Below are 20444 nucleotides of genomic sequence, written 5' to 3'. Positions count from 1 at the left end.
CCCTCGCAGTCCCTTAAATCGGGCGCCGCGCCCCGCCCCGCCGGTGACGTCATGCGGGAACAGCGCGGAGCCAATCAGCGGGCGGGGGCGGGGCGGGCGGGCCCGGGCATTGTGTCCCGCGCGGGGGGCGTGGCCGGGCGCGGGGGCGCGGCCGGGGCGTGGCCGGGGAGCGGTCGGGGCGCGCCGCCACCGCCCCGGTCCGGCGCTGACAGCGGGGACAAAGGCGCCGAGCGCCGCGATGGGGCCGCCGAGCCGGGCCGGGCCGCCCACGTGTGAACCGCGGAACCTCCCTGCGGCCGCCGTCCCACCCTTCGCCCTCCCGCGGCCGTCTCCGCCGCAGCCTTTTGTTCCCCGTGAAGCGCAGCCTTCCCTGCAGCAGCAGCGGGCGTTGCCGTCGGGGGGGGTGGGAGGGGGAACACCGCGGCTGCCCCCGCCCCCCCGCCGGTGTCTCCGTTCACACGGTGCCGGCGGGAGACTCCCTCCCCCGTGGCGGCACCGTGCACCCGCCGGCATCACCAGGCGCCCGTGGTTGCCGCCCGTGTGCCCGCACAAGCCCGCACTGGCGGTCAGGAGCCCCGCGCCCTGGCCCGGGTTATCCACCGGCACGACGCGGGTGGGCTTCCCTCCAGCACAGGCTGTGCGGTGATCCTGTCCACCAGCCCTGCCTGCCCTCGAGCGGTCCCCGCCTGCCTCGCCTCGGTGCTGAGCTCGGCTTCTCTTTCTATGCCTACAAAGGTCGGATTTGGTCCGAAGCTGAGCCAGGAGCCGCTCTCCAGCCAAGCGCGCTGCTCTGCGCTGTCCCCCGTCCGGCCGCAGCCACCAGCGGCCCGCCAGCAGACAGACAATGGCGCGGGGGCTGCTGCACAGGGCCGGGGGCTGGAGGGGGGAGGTTCCCTCAGCTCTGCAGCAAGCGGCTCTCGCTCCTCGTCGCTTCGTTGCGGATTTACAGATGCTGAGGGATGAAGAAAGGAAGGGAGGGGGGAGCAGGAGAGGGTTGAACATGTGGTCCCCAGAGATGATTTCTTGTCCCTCACTCTGTTTTAGAGCATCCCCGTGTGTCACCGCGGGCATTACAGCGGTGGCGGGGCAGGGGTCGTGGCAGCGGGCAGGGCACGGCACTTGCCCGCGCCGCCGGAGGAGGAAGAGGTCGCGGGGAAGAAGAGCACGGGCAGGGCGGCACGGTTCCCGCCGTGCCTGGTGCCCTTCGGGACGGTCATCCCGGCGTGTCCGCTCCTCCTCGGCATCGCCTGATTCTCACCACGGTCTCGGTGTGCGTGTGCAGCGAAGGGAGGGCGCGGCTCCCTCGGGAGGCTGCTCCGAGCAACCGATAGCCCAGGCAAGTTCCTCGTAGCCAGCGCCGGGCGGGACTCCACTAAACCTCGTTTTAGTGACCCACTAAATGTAGACTACTTCATCTATTCTACACCTCAGTTACTCTAGACGTGCAAATTAAAGCACATCACAATTTTCAACCCGTATTTCTTCGGTATATTTCTTCTTCTTTCCCCCTCCTTTGTTCTACACACGTGCTGATGTTCCTAATCTCTCTAACCTGGTTTATGCAGATCGATAACCTTGCCTATGGATTACTCCAGATCTGATTTTACCTTCTTCCAAGGCAATTTTCAGCACAACCCACTTTCCTCTGATTGATATTCCAATGCATCCACACCTTTCTTTTGTTTGCCTTACGGTGAGAAGGCAACCCATTTCCAAAAGGCGTGCTGGAAAATACAGCCTCACGTTTGTCTCTTCAGTAGTGATTTCGAGAAAAATTAATCCGATCGTTTGCAGTCCCTGTGAAATCTGTTTTTACTGGCCCAAGCCAGGAACAATTTAATTATTTGGTTGACTACGCTTCACAAACCATGTGTAGCTGTAATTCCAAGCGAACATTTTTTTGTGGCATGCTAACTGCATAATCAACATCCTCATCTATAATTATTTGTTCAAGAATAGCTTGCAGATTAGCAGCTCCAGGGAACCACTGACCGCTCCAGGTAATGATTCAAATTAATGCCAGCCTTTCCCATGGCTGTGGCGGGTGTGCTCCTGAAAACCCTGTCACAGCAGAGCTGGTGCAAAATACAGGTACTCTGATTCTTTGCTACTATTATGTCCAAGTATCCTGCCTGTTGTACACTGCAGATTAGTTTTTTTACGAGGAGAATAACTGACTTTTCGGTGTGAAGGGGAGTAGCTGATTTTACACATCCTCCATACCTACACTAAGCTCATCTCTAACAGCTTGAGGCTTCAAAGGAAGCCATTTTAAAATCCAATTCAAGGAAAACAGATTATTAACAGTGGAGGAAAGAAACCCACCTCAACAGCTTTGCCTTAAAATAAACTAATACACCTCTTCGAAGCAGGGGGGATTCAAGTATATCTACTGTATAGAACCTGTTGAGACTGTAAGAAAAATAGGTGAAATGTTTATTTTTAAAATAAATAGCTGCTTTTCAGAGGGATGAGAGAGGAAACCTAGGTCAGCTTTTCTGCAGCCCCTAGACCAGACTCCTTAGAGGTGAATGCAGCCGTTCAAGTCACTTCGGGAGACTTCAGACAAAGTCCATTTTAATTCTAAGGTGAGTGTTTGCGACGGAGGGCTCCTCAAAGGTTCGGCACAGCTTGTTGTGAATGGCTTGCAGGGAAATGAAGTGTTCAGCTGTTGGCTGCCCGTGCCTCTCTCCCCCCTCTCTGGCTCTGCCTCACACTGCTGTGTCTGTCAGCGCAGCCCCTGCCCCAGCCCCGGGGCCGGCCCTGGCTGGGCTCCTCCATCCCCATCTCCCCGGCAACCGCCCCCCCGCCCGGCAGGAAAAAAAAAAAGGAACAACAAAAAAAGAGCCTGCAACATTTTCACTCGCCAGGCTGGTTTCCCAGGGTGTAAAAGCACTGTGGGTAGGAGACTGCAGAAACGGTGGCAGGGTGGATGAAATGTCAGCTTGCAAGGTTGTTCACAGTCGTTCTCGATATTAGAGAGGAGGAATAAGACAATCGCTGTCAAGAGTTCCCTTAATAAAACTCAGAGGATCAACCCAGTTTTATCTAACATGTGCTCTTCACACTCCCTTTTGTGGTTCCCATCCTCCCACTACAAGGTTGGGTGTCATCACCGTCAGAGCCTCTGTCTTACGCTATTGAAGCGGGCAGTGATTAAAGAAAGTCCTGGTTTTCTTGCTAGATGCAGAAGGTTGCAAAAGCCAGCTAACAGAAGCCCAAGGGAAAGACTTAGTCGTTTTAATTTGTAATAGAAAATACATGCTTTTGTGGGATGTGCTGCAGCATAGATTGTGGGTCATTAGAACGTTTCTCCTAAAAAGAAACTTGGACCTGTCCCATGGCTCAGCATCACATTTCATGCAGATCCCACTCCTTGTCTGTGGCTACTCTCAGAAGGATGGAAATTCCTTACAGACCCTGAAGTTATGCCCAAAGCCCCAAGAGAAGCACCTAGACCTTCTGTATATTGAGGGAAAGGATGCTGTATTATACAAAAATTAGAAGTTTGGACTCTCATGAGTTGAGGTCTTAGACCATAGACCAAGCTGGACATCTAGGAGGGCTCATTAGGTCATTTAGGGCAAAGCAATATTTTGCTCCTCAGCATGAATCATTGTAACTCAGCAGAGGGTCAGTGAGGGGTGGGCTGGGAGGACCCTGCTTACATTTGAGAGAAGCTCAGGGTGGTGCAGGTGGAGAAGGAACATTTTGCAAACAAAATTTTGTTGAGTATCTCCGTTTCCATGTGTCTTCATGGTTTTGCAGACAGGTTGCAGTGTGTGTCAGTGGCTGGAGCCACCTGTGCCAGCTGCTGGGAAAGGACAAGGCTGGTAGTAACCACAGCTGTGTGCTGTGACCCTCATTACCCGTGCTCCCAACAAAACCCCTGGCTGTAACATAGCCCAGCCGCACTGCCTGGACCCAAACTCCTGAGAAAATTGCTAACCTGTGGGAAAGCCAGCCGCATAGCCCCCTGCCTAACAAGAAAAGGTACAAATGCAGGCAGAGAGAAGATTATAAGAACATGGTCATCGTGGCTGAAGGACAGGGTAGAATCAACACCAGCATGGAAAGCTGTCAGGCCATAAAGGAAGAAAGCAGAGAGGCAGAAGAAAACTGCAATGCATCAACACTGAGGGTGCGTTCATGGGAGTAGCAAAGTCCAGCCCTCCTCCCTCTGTCTGCAGCTGCCTGGCCAGCACACCAGAGGCTGTCTCTGCCCATCAGTGCAATGCTTAAACCTCACAGCTCATCAAGGCCAAGCTGCCTCAGGACTCAGTACCCAGGGTTAATGCCAGTGTGTCCCGATGAGACGCACAGGGTGATCCAGGGAGAGTGAGGGGTGGTTACACTGTCAGCAGTGGCCCCATACCATCCTGTCTGTTTGGTGGGCTCTGATCACCCAACAAGCCCAGTGGGTGAGGTCTGGGCCGTGGCCCTGCTGTATTCACAGCCCCCCTGTCCCCCCAGGGGAGCAGGGTCACCCCCACAGTGCTGCCATGCTTGTCAGCGAGGCCCAGGGAACGTGACCCATAGCCCTTGCCAGTGCTGCCCATCCTGGGCCATCCCTGGCCTCATCCCTGCTGAGGCCAGGAACTTCTGGTGCATCCTGCCCACAATGGGCTTCAGCCAGATTGCAAGATATTTTTTTTTCTCTATTACTGCTGCTACAAGTCATTGTTCCTAGCAAATAGTTAAAACTCTGTGACTGTTTAATTTTTTCTGAGAGCACCTGTGTGCTCACCAGTTCCTCTTTATTACACAAAGTAAGGATTACTTTCACAAAACAAAAGCTGGAGCAAAGCTGTCAGCCAGAACCCCACTCAGTACTCTCAGAAAGGAAACCCCCCAGCCTCAGCTTAAGGACTCTCACTGCAATACTTCGTCAGCAAAAATTACAGCAGTAAGAAGCCCCAGAGGAGGCTCTAAAGGACATCCCAGGACCACTTGACAACTTTCATGTGCATAGTTCCACATATTGTGCACTTGGTTCCCCATAGCACATAATGGACCTGTGTCAGTGTTATTTCCTGGTTCATCTCGCTCACACTGATGGGCTGATGGGTATGCCTCAATATAAGGAAATGATAATATTAATAATAATAATTCAAGCATCTATAAAGTCTTCAAGAATATATAATATGTGGCAGTATAAACTACAGAAGTGCAAAAGAGAGATGAAAAATGGTTTCTCTAATTAGGAAATTACTAAATGATGAGAAGCAAAGAGCAGGTAAGAAGAGGCAAAGGGCAGTTTGCCTACTACTGGATGAGAGTGCTGATGAGAAATTGATCTACTCTCTAATAAATCCGCTTGCCTGGCCCCAAACGTGGCAAGATGTTGAATGGACGCTGGGGTCCCTGAACCAATGATGGGAAAGCATTTTGATTCCTGTGTGCTCTGCTTGCCAGGCATAAATATTAATAAGGTTCCAGCCTCAGTACTGTTGCTGATGCAGCTGTTTCTACATTCATGTGGAACAAATTCAGTAAATGCAAAAGAGCAAGGCATGAAAGAAAATAGTCACTTGCTTGTCTGAGTTATTCTTGAAATGTGGTCTTGTTCCTTTCTTTCATAAGCAGGATTTTTTTGGGTGTGTGTGTATGTTCAGGCTCAAGTAAAATGGGACAAATTTGCACAATCTGAGGATCTTGTTGCAAATGACAGTGTCAGAGGGTAGAAACGCTGGCAAGGCCCTAATTTGCAGCCATCAGGTCAGAATCTGGAAGTGCAGCACACAGGAGCCACATGCCCAGCAAATATTCCTTTTTTGTTTCGACTCTCCTCAGTTAAAAATATTTCTTTCCACCCCAACGACTCATCCTTGAAACCCCGATAGCAACACGCTGCCCTGCATCAGTACTAAGTCTAATTTCTACTGAATCCGTTGCCTCCCTCGACCAGCTCGGATTTGGTATGTTAGGGAAGCAGGAGTCTTTGTAACCGGTTTGAACAAAGAAATTTTTTTCAAGGTCTTCTGCCACCACCCTGCTCTCTCCTCCCTGCAGTTACATTGCGGCTGGCAGCGCTGCTTGCTATACGAAAGAGTGTGCTTGTCAACCCGTTAACACTTTCTTTTTGCCTTTTCTAAAGGCATGATGGTGCAAATTAATCGTAAAGACCTTATCAAGCAGCTGCGCTGGCCTCTCAGATGCCTCTGATCAGCACTTTCAGAAGACTGGAAAGAAAATAAATATGATTTTGAAGGCTGAAAAAACCTGGTCCCCAGACCGCTCATATGTGTATTAAATATCTCTCTTGCTGGCAAAGAAAATGACTGAGCGACGTCTCCCTCCCTGCACCAGTTGCTGTCCCGTGCTGGGCTGGAGGGAGATGATCTGGGTGTGAGGAGCTCCCAGCTGACAAAAGCAGGGTTTGGGGGAGCTGGGCAGGGCTGGGCTGTGCTGTCAGTGCAGCAGTACAGCCGTTCTCCTGATGGCAGGATTTACACAAAGGCTTTGATCGTCTGCCTTATTAAAGCTGGAAGCATCCTCACCAAGACAGCACCGTTTCAATCCCTTCCCTCCCCTTGTGCTTTAAGGAATCCCTGCACTGGAGCTGCAGTGATGAGGAAAAGGCAGCAAAATTGGGGTGTGGTGAAGAGGACAGCAGCGCCAGTACCGACATTTTCACTCGGGAGCATCCGTGTAGGTGATTGACAGGCACTTGTAGGGGAGTGTCGACCTGTGCCTGCAGAGCTGCCTGGGTTTTATGGGCTGTGGCCTCATCTTGGCACAGGTGGGGATGCAGGTAGGTAAGCAAACCATCCAGCACTGCCTCTGAGCACACACTGCAGCATTTCACACAATGGCCAAGCGAGGTTCATCATTACAAGGTTTATCTTCTGCTCACAGGAGCAGGTATTTTTTCAATTGATTTGTGTGGAGGCTGGCTCAGATTCTGAATGCATTAAAAAAAGATATCACTTCCAAATGGCACTAATTCCTTTGTCCTGCTCTCTCCTCCCATTTTCCCATTTACGGGTCTTCACAGGATTAAGGGATACTTTTCACCAATTTGTGTTTGCCTCACGAGAAACATTTAACTTCATGTACACAGATCTTTCAATCCTGAGGAAGAATTCACCCCAGGACACTGAAATAGCAGCAACAGTGCCTGGCACCAGCTTTTTCAAACACAAAAGCAGAAAAGGGACATAATTTCTCATGCTTTCTGAGAGGCAGCAGAGAAGGATATTTTTCAGCTGCTGTTCAAGGGTAGGACACAGACTTTTTGAAGATGCAGTTTCAACCTCTTGGGATCATATTTTGAAAATGCAGTAAAGAGACTGATAACATTTTCCTAGGTTGATGTGTTCTGACAGCCAAACTATTCTGTCTGTTCTGTTGTCATGCAAATAGGGAACACCCCCATCTTTGGCTACTAGTGTGAATTAATATTTTAAATGTTTTTAACTCAGGAATTTGGAAACAGGTCACTGAAGTGATGTTTGGGAAAGCTATATCCTGTGTAATCACCAATAACACCAGATACACCGGTGGGGTGTCAAACAGTAGCTGTTTGACATACATACTTGTGCTAGAAAATAAAATACACACCAGATCTAAATCATGATTTTCAAGAACTGTACTAGGAACTTGGAGATCCTGGCTGAAGCACCCATATCCTTATGGATCTGGCGACATTTTCTGCTCTCTAGTAATGTATAAAGTATTGTTTGAGATATTTACTCTTTCGGCTAAAACAGTCTGTTGAACAGAGCAGGAAGGAAAACCAAGAGATAAAACTGGATTGAGCTGAGGAACTTTTGAGTGAAGACTGGGAGGCTGCTAAGGGACAATGCCAGGTCTGTTAGCTTCCTGCCTTGCTCAGGGAAGAGGATGGAAAACAATCAAAGCTGGTTTTGTACAGCTAGTTTTACTTGCTTGCAAATGGAAAAAATGAAAAGACCATGGCATCACTTTAAAGAGTAATGAAAGAGAGTGGCTGTTTGGAGAACCAGACTGAGAGGCAGGCCCTTGCTGGCATGCTGGAGAATGGGACAAGCCTTACACAGGCATGTCCAGTTGGACCTGCAAGTTAAGGGAAAATGGAAATCCTGGCATCAGCAGAAGGAAAGTACCCAGAGGGGTGGGGAAGACACCAGAAGTGCAGCAAGTTCCATAACCATGGCAACAGCAAACTATCTGTCAAAAAAAGGAATTTCATTCCACTCCCAAAGCAGCCTGAATCTCGGTCAAACCTTTGTTTATGTGGCTGCCAGTGCTGCATGTTGAATCAGTAATTTCCATGGCTATGAACGTGACTCTCTGTCAGGTTCAGCCTGAGCAGACAAGTGAGCTCTGGAGTCTGCAGCAGACTGACGTTCCCTCTGGTTCAAGAACACTACATACTCTCTGCCCTGGCTTGGCACTCGTCTAGGTGACCCAGGGACAGAAAAACATCAGGATCCACCAGGTGTCTTGTATATCACATAAGATCTAGGAATTGAATTGAGCAATATCAAGGAAAATGTTTTTCAGTACTATCTCATGGGGTATTTTTCTTTCCCTTCTCAGCCTTTCAAAAAGTCAGTTCCATTAGCCTTTCACACCTGTGCCCTTCCCTGTCAGGACAGGGTACCCATTGCTCCTGCAGATCTCACTACGGCAGCTGACATCTATGTAGGGGAGTTGGTGTTGGTAAGATTCTTTGGGATTCTCCACCATGAAGTGGTCTATCTGCATACCAAATATGATTTCCAGTTGACTGCATAAACCTCTTGTCCCCAAGGGGAGCAATGAGTCACTCCGTGTTAGTGCCTCCCGTCCAGCAGCTACAAAACCACATGTCTCAAATGCTCCAGCAGATCTAAGGCAAGGTCCTCCAATGACTCATATGACAATGAAAGGAAACTGTCTGATTTGATAACAGCAGAAATTTAGTCTGGGCTCACAAAGGTCTTTACAAGCTGTGTGTCACACGGAGCTGCGTTCAGCTGCAGGGAGATAGGCAACAATTATTGTACTCTTCTGGTCTGCAGAGGAGTGAAATAAAGCAGGGTAGAAGGGATTTGCAGGAGGCCACTGGGTCAGTCGGGCACAAAAGCTAACAGATAATTTCTAATCAAACACATTGTGCAGAGGATCCAACTGACACAGAATTGCTGTGCCACCTGCATTCCAGGCTTCATCCCACATGTATGGAAATCCTAACAGCTGAGATTACAAACCCTGGAAAAAACCCCAAAATTGTTACCTTAAGTCTTTTGGAAATCAGGAACTTAATTTCCTGTAGCAATGCCTGCCTAGGTACCAACATGTGTGATGAGGAGGTGTTGTAGCAGTTCTGCTAACACTGTCATAGCAGCTACTGCAGATGTGGAATTGCTTGTACATCTATATTTTGCATCTGCTTACTAGTGTTTTTCAGAGAGGGCTGGCTTTGATAGTGCTTTGGATTGCAAGATTCATAGCATGAACTTGGTGTAGTCCCCTTGCACATCTCTTAAACAAATTTTCATACAAATTCACAAGTCTTCCACTTTTTCAGAAGTTCCAGCCTGGATTCTCTTTCCATCTCTTTTTTGAGACTACAACTCAGGCTTGATCAACACTTGACAAAGTGTTTTGAGTCCTCAGGTTACCCCTATGGCCATGGTTAGATGATTCAGGAACAACTTCCTATCACAGCTAACCAACAACCCATGCCAGGACTCCTCATCATACTAGATGCACGAGAAAGAAGGACTGGGCCAGCCCCACCTTAAACTGGTTTAGATGGCTGCAGCCTCACAGCCATGGTAACACTAAAGTGTAAGCAGAGACACTTCTCCCTTTCTTGCTTGCCTGATTCTGCCCTCCATGAGGACAGCACAAGTTTTTGAGCAGTGGGACAACAATCTACATCAGAGGATGGATCCAGCTGAGAAAAACTATTCAATGACAGAAAAAAAAAAAGAAAGTATTTTTTTTTTCCAGATCCAGTGCCTTGATGTAGAGAGAGAGAAAAGAGCCCCCTCAGCCATCAATGCCACTGATGGAAGTCTACATACAATGAGCATCCAAGCCTCAAACAAAGTAGATGCCTGGAAGCCTGGGACTGCAGCACAGCTACCACAGCAGCAGCCTGGCGTCACGGAGCCTTAGCAGAGCAGTTGGAAATTTTGCTTGGCTTTACCAAGAGTAATTTACTCCTCTGCAGAAGGATGGCAAATCAAGAAAACAAGAACATCCTAGGCATCAACAGGAGGTTCACTGACACACACTAATTGTTACCTGCCTTCCTGCATGTCTCAGATTGACTCTTTATTCATGCAGGAGCCAAAGCACAGAATACATTTTGGAATCAGAAAAAATTGCCGCTCTCAGTGATAGCCCAGTTCATACTGTGCTTTATGGCTCTTGACTCCACAGTTACCAGGAAGATTTACTCCTCACTTAAAACTGTACTGGAGGGGAGATGATGATCAGTAAAAATCAAGGTTTAGGATCTAGTGATTCTTATGGACAACGTAACTTTTCCAGAAGATCCAGGTAGATAGAAGTACCTCTAAATCCTAAATACCTTTAAATCACCTAAATACCTTTAAATCATCCCTCCCAGAGCTTGGATCTCACCTGAGCAGGAATACACACACATCCATATAAACAGGCAGTGCTTTTGCCAAGGTGTGTTTGCTTTATCGTTATTTTTCTCTCCAGTCTGTCACTACACCTGAGGCTCATTGCAGCCTCATACCTGACAAGAAAGACAGACTTATGGGTGCTGCTTGCAAGGCCACATGGAAAAAAAAAAGAGCATTTTAAAAGAAATGCAAGAGGGTCTATACATATAGAGTGCTTTCCCCTCTTATTTTGTAGGGATTCTCATGACCTTACAGTACCGTAATAAAGAAATTCATTTCACACTTGATGGTCTGGTTCTGCACAGCTCTACTCACACACCTGCACTGCAAATAAAATGCTTAACCAGCATTTTAGTCACTAGATGAATGTTTTTCCTTTTCTGACCTTAAACAAGGATTTAGCATGATTTACAGAGAGCAGCTGCATTTCACAGAAAAGCATTGAATACATGGAACTGCTAACAAGCAGAGGAGCCCTGTGACTTACTTTTAGAGGTCTGCAGGGTTGTGGATAAGGGAAGTTACAGGCACTTTGGAGAAGACTCCTGGTGAGAAGAGGAACAGATCACAGCATGATGAAATAGGGGCAGTTCCCTGTAGGGAGAAGCAAGTCAGGAGACAGCCTCAGAAGCAACACCAGACATTTGCCCCTGACATGGAAAGACCAGTGAAGAAAACTCTTTCTTCAGTCCAGCAGACAACTTTAACAAAGGTTCAGCACCCAAGGAGGCCCAAACTTCTACTTTGTGGGAAGACACACTGAGCTGCAACTTTGTTCAAACAGATCCTCCACTAGGACTCCGTTGCAGAAGCCAACTCTGACCCAGCATAGCAAAAAACCAGCTCTGAACACTTAAGAGAAGGATTTGCCTGCATGAATAAATTGTCTGCAAAGCTGTGCAATGCCTTACCTTTCACCCTCACCTCCTCTCAAGTCAATGGAAACCAGGCAAGACACGTTCCTTCTCTCTCAAAAGAGAGACCTAAAGCAGCTCACATGAACTGTGCCATAATATTCCCTCTTCTCTCCACTGATCAAACAGGCCTGGGGCAAATTCCTCCATCACCTGCAGGTGTCTAACCACAGGAATCTCACCACCACCTGTGTGGCTCTCAGCAGACATTTTATCCTGTTCCTAGAATTTTATTTCTGCAATGCTCCTGACTCCTAGCTGTTTTAGCTGGCAGGCCTGCCTACCCAGCTGCAGAGTGCAGGCAGCCAACACTCTCTCCCTTCCAAGGTGGCTTTTGTCACCTATTTGCCTGTCTGATTTCACAGCTGCCGCAGGCAAAGTGTCTGTTTGCAACAGGCTGTGGGCACAGGTTTTTGAGCCCCAACACAATTCCCAGCTTCTGCAGTACCTCACCTTGTGGGAAGCCAGCCCACATCGAGGGAAAGGGTCGGGACTGGCTGTAGAGTGGGGAACATGGGAGAACCAGCACGACGCTGTTTCAGCAGCAAGGCAGGGGACAGACATAGCAGGGGGCCGACACCATACATCCCATAATGCTTTGTGCAAGAAGCAAGCGACAAATGTAGGGCGGGGGGAGGCGTGCGACCCCCTCTCTCCAAGCTGATCCTGTGCCATGGGATGTCGGGGAATGGCAGCTGAGCCGGGCTTAGCTGCCTCCCGGGATTTAGTGTCACTGCGGCAGCATGGGCAGAAATTAGCACAGGGCTGAGGATTTTCTTTTGCCAGATGCCAGGAGAACTGGAGGGGCTCAAGGAAGAAAAGTGATGAAGGGTTCTTTCCCCTCCACCCATTTCTTCAATCGGAAAATGAAATCTCACCATTTAGAAATGGAAATTTTGATTTCCAGCGGTATGTAGGAAACCGGAAGCAGAGGAAATGCTGATTAAAAAGCCAACCTGCACCCTTAACGTGCTTTTTCTTTGTGCAGCGGTGATTGCCCTGCCGGTGGCGTGAAGATACATGTTTCCAGTTGTAAAGGGCCCACAGCCATCGGGGAGCCGACAACATTCTTACCAGCAACAGACGGCACAGTTACTGAAAATCCTCTCCAGTAATGACCGACTTTGCTGTGCTGCGGCGGAAAGAGAGATGAGCACAGAATTCACACCCAAAGCAGGGCTTTTAATTATTCACGGCTCCATATTCTCCAGAGCTATGCAAACCCGAATCACTTGCTTTGTAGATCCCCGATGCCGAAAACCTCTATAGATGAATGAAGCCAAGGTCGCTGTGACCTTCCTTTCCCTTTCCGAGGAAAGGCTGAACCCTTTCCCTTTCGTCTGGAACCCCGGGGCTCCTCTCGGGTGACTCCCCGGAGCCACCGGTGTGCCAGGCGGGTGCCGCACGCAGGGGCTCACCTGCCACCTAGCGGGGCTTCCCCGTCCCTGCGGCTGCCTCCGCGTTATCTCTGCCGGGCGGGCAGCGCGGCAGAGCCCGGGGAGGCGGGAGCAGCGGGAAGCCGTGCTCGGAGCGGGGGCTCACCGGGGCTGCGGGTGTGTTCCCACACAGGGGGGTGTGCACCGGCGGGGTGGCTGCGCGCCGAGAGGGAGCTGTGTCTTTTGGGATGGGAGGGGAACAGTGAGAAATGGAGCGGGTGCGCACCGACCGGGGGGAGTGCAAGTTCAGGGGTAGGGGGCACGGAGGGGGCGCGCTCCCGGGGGGCTGTACCCCGGGCACGTTCGTGCTGGCGGGGTCTGTGCACGGACGGAGGGGAGGCTCGGGGAGGGGCGCGCACGGAGTGGGGCGCTGGGTGCGGGCCCGGGTGTGCGTGTCCGTGTGCGGGTATTCCCTGGGGGAGCGGGAAGCGTGCAGCCCCGGGAGCCGCGCAGGTCTGGTGCCGGGGGCGGTGCCTCTCGGCGGGGCGGGCGCGGCGGAGCGGAGCGAGCACCGCCTCCCCGGGGCCACGGGGCGGGCCGGGCCCGGCCTCCCGCTCGGGCCTTGCGTGCTCGGGCCTGGCCGCGCCGGGAGAAGCGGCGATGGAGGCGGCGGGCGGCGGCGGCGGAGCGGCGGGCGGCATCGCCCTGCACGACTTCAGCGGGCAGCTGGGCGAGCAGCGGGTGCACTTCCACGCCATGCGGCTGCGGGACTCGCTCTTCCTCTGGGTGGGCGCCGCGCCCGCCCTGGCCAGCCTGGCCGTCGCCATGTGCAGCCCCCGTGTGAGTGTCGCCCGCCCTCGGAGCCCCGCGGCGCTGAGGGCTGGCCCCGCCGCCTCTGCCCCGCGCTGCCGGGACTAAGCCGTGCCCTGTGCTGTGCTCCGCTTGCAGGACAGCATCCCGGTGGCCGCCTCGCTCCTGGGGGACCCCTCGGACACCGCTTCCTCCTGCCTGGCGCAGCGCTTGGGTAGGTGCGGGGTCGCGCTGCGGGGGCGCGCTGCGCGGAGCCGCCTCCCGCCGGGAACGCGCGGGTCGGGAGCGGGCCCTGCCTCTCTGGGGCCCTGAGCCGCCAGCCCGGCCCGGGAGGGCGCACAGGGATGCGGTGCTCGCTGCCCCGGCCGCAGAGCCGGCACTGCTGCGGGTTGCGGCAGCTTCCATGCCATCCACCGAGTCACTTTTATTTTCCCATCCGTGTACGAGTCTGCGGCACTTGGCACGCTGTGCCCTACCAGAAGTGAATTATTTGCTATCCTTATCCTGGCTTTGGGTGCGAGGCAAGGGCAGCACATGCTGCACTTGTCGAGCGGGGTTTCAAGTGACCTGCTCTCTGTAAAGCTGTGACACTGCTGTGCTGGTGGGCGAGGTGGCCGTCATGCCAGGCATGTGCATTTTACCTGAAGATGAAGCCAACCCTCACCACATCTCGCACCTTTTAGCCCCCACATTCCAAGAAGTTCTGGCCTAGGAAGCCCAGGATTGTCTCACAGATGCCTGGGCTTGATCTGACTGACCCACATGGGCACTGCTCAGGTTGCTTCCTTTTCCATCATGTGCAGTGTGCTACAGCTGCTGCAGTAGCTGAAATCCTGAATCTTAATGACAGCTTGCAAACTCCCATGTCCATACTAAAAAGATGAAGAATACACGGCCTAGTACATCCTAGCACCTTCACAGCTCTGAAAGCTGTGTCATGCTGGTTATTCATCATCACCCACCAGTGGCTGATGCAGCTCCTACTGGTGAACTGCTGAGGTGCTTGTTACCGAGTTTTAAAAGCAGCATGCTGAGCTGCTCAGTCTCACCTTACTTCCTCTGTTTCAGATGGAAAGGCCACAGAATTATTAATGATCTGTGTGCTGATCTTCATTTCAGACAGTATGTCCTGAGTTTGTATTGTCAGGCACTTTCATGAGTCTACAACACTTTCTTCTCCATGGCCTCATATAAAAAAGGGTTGCTCACAAGACTAATATTTGAAAAATGGTGTCAGCATCTTTTCTTCTTCACAATAACTTCTGTATGAAAGTAAGAGATTGTTTTAGTCGACCCTGGTGGCACAATTTTCTCTACACAAAGTTCAAGCCATTCCACCTTAAGTAATAATTTTATGGGCTACTTTATAACATAGCTTCTTTATGTGTAATTAGTGCCTTATCCTTAGGAAGTCAGTAAAAATGTAGTCAGAGAGGATTTATGTGGGATAAAGTATAATAGTTTATTCCACTTTCCATTTGGTCTCCTTGTCACTCATTTCTTCTGAATCCTGCTCTAATCTTCTGTGTAGCATTGCAGCCCAGCTGACAGCTCTAAGTTATCTTAGTGATTGCCATACTCCTTTTGGGTTTTTTCTTTTTGTTCGTGTGCTTGCTATCTCTCTTAAAGGATTTATTACGTTTCATAGCTGAAGTTCATAAGCTGAAGTTGGCATTTCTTCCATTAGCTCTTTCAGTGTTCTCGGACAGAGGCTGTCTGAGTCACCTGACTTTTCTCCTAGTGAGTTGTCTCAGTTTGGCTGCCTTTTTTTCTTACCCTTTTTTATTTTTTCTTAAGGTGCTTTTATTATTTACATTCCTAATTTCCCATGCTTTGTTACTGAGAACTGATACTGTTGCTCAGTACTGGTCTATAGGTTACTCTTTATCCTTGGACTACAATGCACTTTCTTATTTTCTTTTCTTTGTGTGCTTTAGGTGTCTTTTGTTATTTCATCTTAAATTTCTGAGCCAATTGTGGCCCAGCTAGGCTTTTGGTCCATGTTCCTCTGTATCCATGACATCTATCCACTGGGTTGCAGGTCTCCTTGCCAGTCAGCTCCTTTCATTTTATTTTTATATACTGTTCTTGCTTGTGTAATCCTGGTTAAGGTACATTATTTTGAGACTGTCTTTCTCCTTTGAACCAAAGGTGAAAAAGGTCTATAAGTCTATCATACACTTATGGCTTTGAATAATTGTGCTTGCTCTTTACCTGAGCTTCAGGGAAAAGAAATACATCTTTTTGAAATCTCACACCATAGTCTTTAGGCTGGCTTTCACAGTCCAGCAATTTAGGTCAACTCGTAGTGACTTAGTCCAAATTTATTTATTTATTCTTCTATGTTTTAAAATTTATTTATCCTAAGACCAGTGGATCTGCAAGATCATCAACAAGCATCCTTTACCTGTGTTTCACAAAGTGCTTGGTAAGGAAATCTGTGCTCCACCTCAGCTAGAAATAACCAGTTTTGCTGTTATTGGTGTTTAGTTTTTCTCTGGGAATTTAAATCCCTGTTACTCCCACACAATCTGTAATAGCAGAGATGCTATTCTCAGCCAAGTCTGACTTGTAGTTGTACTTCCAAGGTAGCCTTTTTAACCATCCTGACATGTGGTAACCTTCAGGCAGACAGTTTTTCTCCCTTTTCCTCCCCCACCATGCTTGTCACCATTTTTTCCCTGCAGTTTCTTGTCTCCAGAGTCACTAGCAGGAGCAGCATGCAGTGCCATTTGCACATAACTATTTCTATTTCTTACACTTGCCAGTTGCATTCCATGATCTGCCACGTGTTGCTGCAATGCCAGGTTTCCTGCCCTGGAGCAGGAGTTTCAGTGCTGCTGTGCATCACAGTGCCCACATTCTCCTTTCGCTTTCTGGATAGTTTGGTAGGGGTCCTAGCCACAACAGCTGCATTTTGGCTCTATCTCCTTCCTTATTTCTGATTTTTTTTCTGTTGCTGAAGACACATGTACTTCATTCTTATTCCTCTTTCTACATATATCTATCTATATCTGCTTTTATGAGGGGCAGGGACTGTTTTCCACCACCCTGCCTGATCACTTTGGCACAAGATATGTCTCACTAGTCAATAAACCCAAATCATAAGAAAGTTTCCTGTAGGATACTGGAAGCCAATTCTTGAGGAAGTCCTTGTCCATTAGTGCCTCCCTCACGTGCATATCCTGAAATCACAGTGCTTTGGGCTGCAGAACTGATTAGTGCCATGTCTTCAATCTTCCTTTTGTAGGGACTGGCAGACTCTTGGTGAAAATCATCTCAGCCTTTTCTTTGAGTATTTCTCAGCTGGGCACTGGTCACTTTCATCGCCTCTTTTCCAGCATAAATAGTCTACAAACTCATGTCTAACATTTGTCCCGCCTCTTCTGCTCCTGCTGGGCTCCTCTTCAATCTTTGGTTTGGGCCTTTGCTCAGTACATGAAGTTGCAGGAGCAGATCTGTGCTGCTGTAGTTTCTTCTGGCACTCAGCACATCCCGGACGATGGCTGTCAAGGATGATTTTCCTCCACTTTGAAGAGCCAGTGGAACAGGGGTTATTACCCAGGCTGCATGGTAAGCAGACCTGCTGGAGGGCTTTTTAGGTAAGCCTTGTCCTTTGCAGTTTTCTGCTTTCCTCTAGAGCTGCAGATGGTCTTCCACAGAGGCAAGAGATGTGCCCTCTTTTGCCCTTTCCGCAGGAGTGCACATGTCCAGCTGAATCCTCAGGAAGCAGGGACAGAAAAGGTCCCCCTGCCCCTCAGAGCTGGGCCAGAGCCCTGGGAGCAGAGGTCCTTGGCACAGGCAGCCCAGAGGGACTCCCAGCATCCCAGAGACTCTATAGGCAAACATAATTAACAAGTTGAGTTTTGACACTGCAGTGCACTCTATAGTTTTGTTAGCTTGGATAACGGCATTAATTAGTTCAGAATTAGCATTGCATTCATTTAGGGCATGATGATGAAGCACTGGTGCTTACAAAACATGCTGCTTTGTACCACAGAAATCCAGTGCCAGGTGCTAATTTTTGCAGTCAGAGCACCACGCTGCATTGTCTCAGCATTTTGTAGTGCCAAGTCTTAAAAGGCAAATGAATCCTTGCATTTCTGAAGCAGCTCTGCTTACTGAGTCAGGAAGCTGGTAACCTGTTAGGATAGAAAATAATAAAAAAATCATTTGCATAATGAAAATACCTTAAAGGAGTTGTTTAACTACATTTTATACATACATATGTATGGGTTTCTGTATTTAACTATTTAGTTTCCTGTTTAGAAAAGGATTAAAATCTTAGAAGTCCCAGTGTCTCTATTTTGAAGTGCTAAAAATTCAGATGACCTTTTTGAATATTCAGCAGAACAGTCTGATTTGTGTCTGGGGTCATTAGCTCCCCACTCATTCCCGGACAAGAATATCTCGTGACCCAAATACTATTTTTTGTCTTCTGTTTTACACAACTCAATTTAAATTTAGTGCCTATTTTCCCAGTATGGTGCTTACATTTTTCAAAAAGTTTAGCTTCAGTAGTATATAAGGAGAGCCACAAATTTGCTATATTACCGTGATAAAATCTAAGTAGGATGGAATTTATTTATAAAACACTTCTTGGTGTTATCTCTTCTACTCTGATAATTAAGTCTTCTTGTCCCACTGGACAGTTTTTTTATCACTGTTAATTAGCTCTGTCATGGAAGGCAGCTCTTAATTTTGTAGCACCTCTCTCTAGGTACTTGTCATTACAGTAGCCTGGAACTTGTGCTTGGCTTCATCATGTTCAGCAAAGGCTCTCCAGCCTCTTGGAGCATTCATGGACACCATATGAAAGAAGGTTAATGGAAACAAAATTGATAGCAACCTTAGACAGAACTGGTGCATAGCTTTTTGGGACATTTTACGGCTTATGGACCTTTTTTAATGATGGCTAAAAAGCCGTCATTAAAAAAACAGAACTTAATTAATTTGAGCCCAATGACTTTCTTGAGCACTTTCCCTCTAATGTTTTACAAACTCTGAATTTCAGTGCTAAGAGTCCAGTACAGTCTGTGGTGTCACTTAAAATGTAAGATATTTAAGATGTGTCCAAAAATCCACTCCAAGCTCTGCAAGGCTCTCCAGTGGCTGGTGGTTTCTTTTGTCAGGTCAAAAACTATTTGACAGTCACCAGTCTTATATTGTTCACTTCTGTGATGTGCAAAATCTTGCCCAACTCCCCAGTGGTCAGGGATTTTTCTGCTTTTCATTTATAACTGCACCCAGCACAGCAAGAGTAGAGAACATCTTAGAAATCTGCATGATATGGCTATTTTAGAGGCTTGCTCAAATACCATAATCACTTTTATATAAGAATAAACTCTGGCTGACTACTCTGTTTTGTGTTTTAGCCAGCAAGACCAAAAAGCAGATATTTGTCAGCTACAATCTTCAAAACACAGACAGCAATTTCACCTTACTCATAGAAAACAGGATCAAAGAAGAAATGACAGCTTTTCCAGAGAAGTTCTGATTGTGCATCATTGTAAAAGAAGATGAAGGTTTTGTTTCAGAAAAACTTATTGCTATTTTCACACTGACATTAAGTTAGTATATTTCTTTTGTATTGTTTTGATTGAATTTGTGGTTGTTATTAAATATAGATACACTTGACTAGGATTTTCTTTTTTTTCAAATAGAATTTGAATTTTCAAAGCAGATTTTTTTTTGCTACCCTGCCAAGTAGGATAGCAAATGGATGCTGGAATGGATGAACATGATTGAAAAAGTGCATGTGGTGTGTGGCCTCTACACAGTACTGGGGCCTGATGGCAAATCAGTTCCAAATGCTGTCTGCACAATTAATCTACTGTGTACTAGCACTGAACATAATATAGCAGCTTTTGGTGTTCAAATAAAGAAGCCCCACATTTTTGTATGGTAAAGCTGTGACATGAGTGTTACTTTTGTCCTTTTAGCCCCTCTTGGTTATAGTATTGGTGCTAAACAATGGATTTCCTCCCATCCCTTGGGCACTCAGAACATGAGAAGGATTTCACAAAGGGTTATTTATGCATCCCTGAGGACTACATAGAAGGAAAAAGTACAAGCCAAGTCCTGGAGCAATAGATAAACCTGTCAGGCTGCTAGAAGAGCATCACATGTAAATTGAGCATATACATAAAATCAGAGAGGTCTACTACCACGACCACCAGTGAAAAGCATGCTGATGCTACATCTCTGGGCTTACTTTCAGGTAGGATGGGTATCTTTTACTAGGGCAGATCCATTGGCTGTTTTGTTTAATGAGATGGCAGCCAGGAGTTAACTATCCGGGTTTTGGTGGTTTTTTTCTTTCATTCCAAGTTGAGCCCTGACTCAAGCTCAAGCATCATCTTCTGATACAAACCAAAACTACTAAACTACTGGTGCTGCTTCTAGACAACTGTCCTAAGCACCTACAGAAAAGTGATGGATTTACCTTGCTGTGGTGCCACAATCAGCAATTAAAACCTGTAACTGAGAAGCTGCTGCTGTAGAAGGCACAGCTGCTGAGTCTCTTGTCCAAAAGGGGTTTGAACACCCAGTGGCTTCAATGTCTCAGATTTGGTGTGGGTGCAGATGGCCCCTCCTTACCTGGTGGGAACAGCTGCCTGTTGTTGGCTGCAGTTCAAGATCAGAATAGCAAAAAGCAACTGTTGAAGGGTATTTTCTTTTTAATTTACACCACCGAGGAAACAGAGTCAACTATGCTTCTGTAATTGACTGTAAAGGATAATTACTTGCAAATCAATGTGCTGTTTTAATTA

At 48.3% G+C, this 20444-nt stretch overlaps 1 protein-coding gene across 2 annotated transcripts; it reads left to right on the top strand.

The window, feature by feature from the left end:
• Positions 1-13439: 13439 nt before the first annotated feature.
• Positions 13440-19580, top strand: PSMG4 (proteasome assembly chaperone 4). 2 transcript variants are annotated; one of them, XM_030965711.1, is made up of 3 exons: positions 13440-13701; positions 13810-13885; positions 19047-19580. In XM_030965711.1, exons 1-3 carry the CDS (start codon positions 13522-13524, stop codon positions 19166-19168), a joined length of 378 nt encoding a protein of 125 aa, XP_030821571.1. In that variant the 5' UTR covers positions 13440-13521; the 3' UTR covers positions 19169-19580. The 2 variants fall into 2 exon arrangements, with proteins under 2 accessions (XP_030821571.1, XP_030821579.1); XM_030965719.1 differs by having other exon boundaries at positions 13468-13701; positions 19051-19580.
• The last annotated feature ends 864 nt before the right edge of the window (positions 19581-20444 follow it).

This window comes from Camarhynchus parvulus, chromosome 2, assembly GCF_901933205.1.
Source record: "Camarhynchus parvulus chromosome 2, STF_HiC, whole genome shotgun sequence".
Lineage (NCBI taxonomy): Eukaryota > Metazoa > Chordata > Aves > Passeriformes > Thraupidae > Camarhynchus > Camarhynchus parvulus.
This window is presented reverse-complemented; position numbering and strand designations above follow the sequence as displayed.

Coding starts and splice junctions, on each gene's coding strand:
- PSMG4 (XM_030965711.1), top strand. CDS start 13,522: ATGGAGGCGGCGGGCGGCGGCGGCGGAGCGGCGGGCGGCATCGCCCTG. Junction 13,702..13,809: donor TCGCCATGTGCAGCCCCCGT/GTGAGTGTCGCC, acceptor CTCCGCTTGCAG/GACAGCATCCCGGTGGCCGC. Junction 13,886..19,046: donor CTGCCTGGCGCAGCGCTTGG/GTAGGTGCGGGG, acceptor TTTGTGTTTTAG/CCAGCAAGACCAAAAAGCAG.